The following is a 6,024-nucleotide window of genomic DNA, read 5'->3' as shown; positions in this document are numbered from 1 at the left end:
TGAATCAAAGTAGCATGTGTCTCAGAGTGAGCTAACAACCCTCAGTATGGGAGACTCTTGAACAGGTAGTTGTTTACAATTACAGGTAAGAAAGAAACTTTGAGGGTGTAGATGTCACATCTAAGTTCACAAAGCTGGTAAGCAATATAATAAGGACCTGAATTCGGAACACATGAGTTTGGAACCCATGGGATTTATCAATATATCATCCCACCTTTCCAGAAACTACTGCCTTCTATGAATGACCAGTGGAAATTTATGTTCTTCCAACCACTCCGTGCAAGGCAGCTTCTTGATCTATTGGTAGTTCTTTCAGAAGAGAAAATGGAATTATCTGTCATGATTTGTTTTCAAAGAACTTAGGCTTACTCCTGTGAGTTTCTGCTTCTCTTTCTAAGTACTCACTCTCTGTTTTATTAGTTCATCTATAGCACAACAGTAGGGCTCAAGATAAACAAGATAGCAGAACTCCACGAAAGTGATTTTAGCAAATACTTATAGCCCATTAAAAAGTGAGATTAATTTAATGATAATGTTTACATGGGAGACCATTCTTACCTTTTAGAGTCACTTGCTGAACTTTTTAAGGAAGCTATGTCATGTCAGTAATTTACTTTTTGAAAAAAGAATAGCAAAAATAAATAGATAAAGCAACTACAACATGCTAATTGGTAGATACAAGCAATGGATGTATGTGTGTATCTTTAATTGTGTAAAAAGTTTTCGTAATAAAGAGTAAGAAGACACATTGACAAATAAAAAAGTAAATAATGATTATAGGATAGAGACTGAGGTAGTGAATACAAAAGAATAATCACTTTTGCACTTCTCTTCCATTCTCATTAAAGCAAGAACAGAGGAGGCACCAAACTAAACACTACTCCCCCATTGTCTCCTTTAATCCACAGCAATCCATCCTATAAGGTAGGGATTATTTTCTCCTTTTTACAGATGAGGAAACTGAGACTCAGAGAAAGGAAATGACTTGTTTCACGGTACTCTTAATCAAGGCAGTGCACTCTTTTGCCATAGGAAGAGCTGCGCAGAAGTGACTGAGTTGAAAGAATTCAGGACAGGTGGGGCGGGGTGGGGTAGGTGAAGGCACAAGGGAATGATGAAACGGGTGAATGGGGAGAAGGCAAGCAATAGCAGGTCCTGTGGAGGCCCGGACATTTCAGTGAAGTGATGAGGTTGTGCCTGGGGAAGGAAAAGTCCTCAGGAGCGGTGCACTGTATGATCGTACTAGCAGATCTGGGGTATATGAGAGGTCTGGGGATTAATCAGTATGACTATTGGAGTTTCCAAGCATGAGGATGCAATTGGCATATGTGGAAAGAAGATGTAAGTGAAGGCAGGAAGGATATGTTTTAGACAGGAGCTCTTGCCTACTTAACAGAGCACACTGTACCCCCTGTCCCATTCAATTCTAAAACTGATAAGGAGAAAGATTGCTAACAACTTCCCCCCAGTCTGTGTGATTACTTCCACAATGGAAAAAGACAGCTTCCAGGAAAATTTTTTTTTTTAGCATTTCAAAAACCAGTTGCCTAATTTTTAATAGTTACTTCCTTTGAGTATAGGGTACCGACCTAGATTCAAATTAGAATTCCATTTTAAAAGACTTTTTGCTTGTTAGGGGAAAAAATGTCCTATCTAAGAAAACGTGATCAACTGTGTGCTCTGCTGGAATTCTGCTGGTAGCTTGCGGGGGTGGTCAAAGCAAATCATTTTTGTAAAATTGAAATTGGTTGGTTTCAGTTTATAGATTTTCATTTAATTTCAAATGCAAGTGGTTATTTTTAAATGAAGTAAAGAAGTCTAAATTGTCCTACTAATCCAATAAAATATTGCCAAGAGGATAAAAGCAGACAACTGTGAGCCACGTGGGGGATCCTATCCAAAGCTTGCTTTTATATCTGCCTTCTGTTCTCATTAAAGCATGTCCGAAAGATCAAATGTACCCAGAACCCAAGCTGAAGGCAAAGGCATAAGTTGTTTACTTCCTCTCTGCCAGCAGCCTGCTTGCCACCAGGCTGGGATGCAGTGGCACGGGTCACAAGAATAATAATCCTATTTTCACACTCCCAGATCTCCATCAGGAGCCACCAGGGAGCAGCAGATGACTAAGTCACTCGCCGGGTTGCCTCCAGTTAGACACTTGCAAATGAGTGGGGAAGCTCACAGGAAGGGAAAGAAGGAGGGAAAACAGTAATGGCATCGACAATTCACATCTGTGTGGCTTTTTGATTCACAAAGTGCTTCGCGTTCATGCTTGTTTTTGATCTTACCTTTTAGTGAGCAGGACATGCATCATTAGTCCCATATAAGCAATGCAAATCCTAGAAATGTTAAGATAGGAATTTGTTCCAAATCACACAACTTGTTCAAAACATGGGCTTTGAAGACAAATGCTCTGGTTTGAATCTTGGCTTTATCGCTTACAAGCTGTGTGATGCTGGATGAGTTACTTAACCTCTCTGTGACCCCATTTCCTCATCTGTAAAATGGAGCTAAGAATAGTATCCATCTCATGCATGGTTGTGGAAATCAAATGATAGATTTCATGTCAAGTACTAAGAACACTTTTGGCATGGAGTACTCAATAAACACTATTCTTACATTTGTAAGATGTTTTAGGGTTTGCACAAAGTATATCCAGTTGAATTACATTTATTAAGCCCTAGGGCCAGCACTGTGCTAAATTCTAGGGATGCTATAATAAATCTTATGGTCCCAGCCATCCCTCAGTTGAGAAAGGGATGTAAGGGATAAGCAGAGATATACCGACTCATTCGTATAAAGTGGTATTTTAAACAACAAAGGTAACGAGAAGGAGAAATTAGCCCAATCTGGGAGTGTTAGACAGGGAAGGAAAATATCTTTATAACTTTACCTTTATTAAAAACCTCTGGGAAAAAAAGGTGTTATTAATATTTTGTCTGTTCTACAAATGAGTATAAAAAGGCTCAGAAAATGTAAAGGACTTCCCAAGGTGCCTCAGCTAGTGAGTGGCAAAGCCAGATCTCAATTATGCTAAACTTACCCCAAGGATATATTTCCTGTGAATTAAGTCATTGAGATAATAAGAAAGTTTTTTCTCTTTTTCCCCCACTGTCTTTCTTGTTTAAAAGGAAACAAAAACTGTCATTCTTTCCGCATCTCCCCTTCTCAACCTGAAAAATTTGGCAAAGTACAAATTCTCTAAAATCCGCCATTGGCTAAGAGTCACAGAAACCTAGGCCAAAAGTAACTACTGTATTCTTTCAGAGATCGGGAGGAACAGAAGCATGTGTGTTGTTAGGTTCGTCTGTATGGATGTTCACTGTTTCCCAGATTCCCAGTGTCAGGAATGAGTACGGGTACCGAGTGAAGCCGAAGTCAGAATGATCACAAACACAGAATGATTTTATACTATTTATCACATAAAAGAAAGAAGGAAGCTACACAAAGTGAAAACACATTCCAGAGAGAGTGGAAGGGGTCACTCTCCACTAGGGGAGAAAGACGCCAAAGGCTGATCCCACTAGCTTGCCCCACACTTCCCCTGGCAGGATTGGTTGCCGTTTCCCGCCTTTGGGGGTGATTGATAGATTGTGGTTATATAACAGATAGCGTGACAGGTTACATGACAGGGTAGGTTATATAATAGTTTCCCTTTCTGTGCATGCGTCTCTTCCCCAGAATCCTTCATGAAGCTCCATCCATGTTATGTTAATTAGATTGTAATAAGCTCTAGGTCAGGTAAAGGTTAATAGAACCTTTTTACTGTGCATATTCCCACCAGGGAACAGTGCCTAACCACGATTTGGTTCCTAGATGTAACTTGGTTCCCACTCTTTGTCTTTAACCACTTCCTTGCCACCCGTTTACCTCCACCAGACCTAACATTGTTGAATCCTTGTTCTACCACTAGCAAGCTCTATAATAGTAGGTGAGCAACGTAACCACATAGTCTCATTTTTTTTTCCATTCATAGAGAAATAATAGTTTCTATCTCCTAGAATTGCTATGATGACTACATGTCAAGTCCTTTGTCCCTTAACCTTAGCTAGAAAAATGCCATCCAGTCCACCCACTTCCCCACTCTGATCTGACTACAAAAATCATCTGTGCATTCTTTTTTGAAAGTCTTTCCTGGGAGGAGTCTATAGCTTTCCTTGTGAAGCATCCCAGTGATTGACCAATCTCACAACCTGGAAATCCAACTCTTGATATGTTGCTTGTGCTTTCGTTTAAAATTTCAACATTCTGCTCAGGGAAAAAGAGAAAGAGAGAGAGAAAAAAAATCTCTGGTCATATTATTTTTTATGGATAAATCAATGAACATCACAACTTTCTCTCACCCAAAATGTCCAATCTCAAAAATTTCCTTTTTGTCTTTAGAAGTTTTTGTTTCTCCTTGTTTCCTCTGGTGATGGACATGTCTCTTTTTTCCTGAGATTGCTGTGGTGATAATGTAAGTACCTGGTCATAATATTGTGTGTGTTGTATTGTTTGTTTTCAAAGCACATTCACATGCTTACCTTGTTGATCCTAAAACAGCTGAGTGAGGTAGGGAGAGCAGATACTATCCCCACATTAAGGATGAGGAAACTGAAGTGTAAAGGAAAGAATAATAGTAGCCATCATTGCTAAGCACTGATTGTGTCCCAGGTCTTCTTTGCATATTATCTTATTTGAACTTCTTAAAAGCCCACTGTAATAGGTGTCGTAAGTTCAATTTGCAGGAGAGAAAAGTGAGACTCAAAGAGGGAAGTTGTGCATTCAAGTTTCTCCAGGTAGCAAGCTGTGGAGCTGAGACTCATGTCCAGATCTGTCTTGGTCCAAGGTCAATAAGCTCAATCACTGGCCTATCAGAGATTTGTTCAATCAATCAGTGACTAACATGATATTAAAGTCTAGGACTCCTGATTAACAGTCTGGGTCATCATTCATGAAACCATTCATTCAGTCCTTCTCGATTGTTCAAGGTGCTGGAGCAATACCCACCTTTGACTAAGACAGTTGCTGCTCACACAGAACTGCTTTGCAGCTGTTCCTCCTCCCTAGTCTCCTGTTCTTGACTTCCTAGTCCATGCCTACAATTTTGGGGTTCCCAAGCATTCAGTCAGAGAGTAATAAATTTACATATATATATAACATAACATTTATAAGTGTTACATATATCATGCTTCCAGAATTCACCAGATTCTACAGCAAGAATAAATATTTGTCAGGCCAAACAAAATTCTTAGGGATTCAACAGCAAGGATATTTCTTCAAACATAGAGTTGGATGTAGAGAAAAATAAAGGAGAAAATATCCTGGAAGACTCTTCTTTTTACCTGAGTGTCCAGTCCATGTGGATTTACATACATATTCACAGCTGAATTGTGAGGCAAGCACTGAGCTGTGGGACGATTGTGCCCATGTTCACCTTACCTGGAGGAGAATGTGCTTATGTTCCTATCTGAGCTGCTCCACTCTCTCTCTCATTTTCTGTTTCATAAGGAGATGATGGTGAAAAAGGAGATCCGGGAGAGGAAGGAAAGCATGGCAAAGTGGGGCGCATGGGGCCAAAAGGTAAGTAAAATGATGTGAAACTGACACTATAATGCCAGAATTGCTCTTCTCTCTCTTTTGGCTTTTGCCTTGGAAATGAGCAGCTTTCTTAACACCCTCTTCCCCAAAGATGCACGAAATGTATTTCAGACATGAATTAACTCACCATCTGAGAGCTCCTATGAGATCACCTGTCAACAAGACTTGGACACATTTCTTAAGCTGCATCCTTAGGGCTGGCTGGGGTGGGGCACTCTGGGAGCCCCAGGGAAAAGCAGTCGCTGAAATATCTGAGAAACTATGAGCTGTAGAAACACAGCTGTGTTCATAGCTGTGTCTCCCCTCTGAAACCACTGCTAAGCAACACTTTTTTGGCTGGCCTAGAGCTTAAGGAGGAAGATAAAAAGAAATAAAAAGAGCTGCCTGATCCATTGATATAGTTACCTTTCCCCAAACGCTCTCTACTTCTTTAACTCCTGTACA

General features: G+C 40.1%; 1 protein-coding gene across 1 annotated transcript in view; it reads left to right on the top strand.

The window, feature by feature from the left end:
• COLEC10 (collectin sub-family member 10 (C-type lectin)) overlaps window positions 1–6,024 on the top strand; it is a 35,434-nt gene that overhangs the window by 16,696 nt on the left and 12,714 nt on the right. Inside the window, exon 3 of the mRNA XM_012646550.1 lies at window positions 5,491–5,562. Coding sequence (XP_012502004.1) covers window positions 5,491–5,562 — 72 coding nt within the window. The remainder of the gene's footprint in view (window positions 1–5,490; window positions 5,563–6,024) is intronic.

Source organism: Propithecus coquereli, unplaced genomic scaffold, assembly GCF_000956105.1.
Source record: "Propithecus coquereli isolate 6110/MARCELLA unplaced genomic scaffold, Pcoq_1.0 Scaffold247, whole genome shotgun sequence".
NCBI classification, from domain to species: Eukaryota; Metazoa; Chordata; class Mammalia; order Primates; family Indriidae; genus Propithecus; species Propithecus coquereli.
This window is presented reverse-complemented; position numbering and strand designations above follow the sequence as displayed.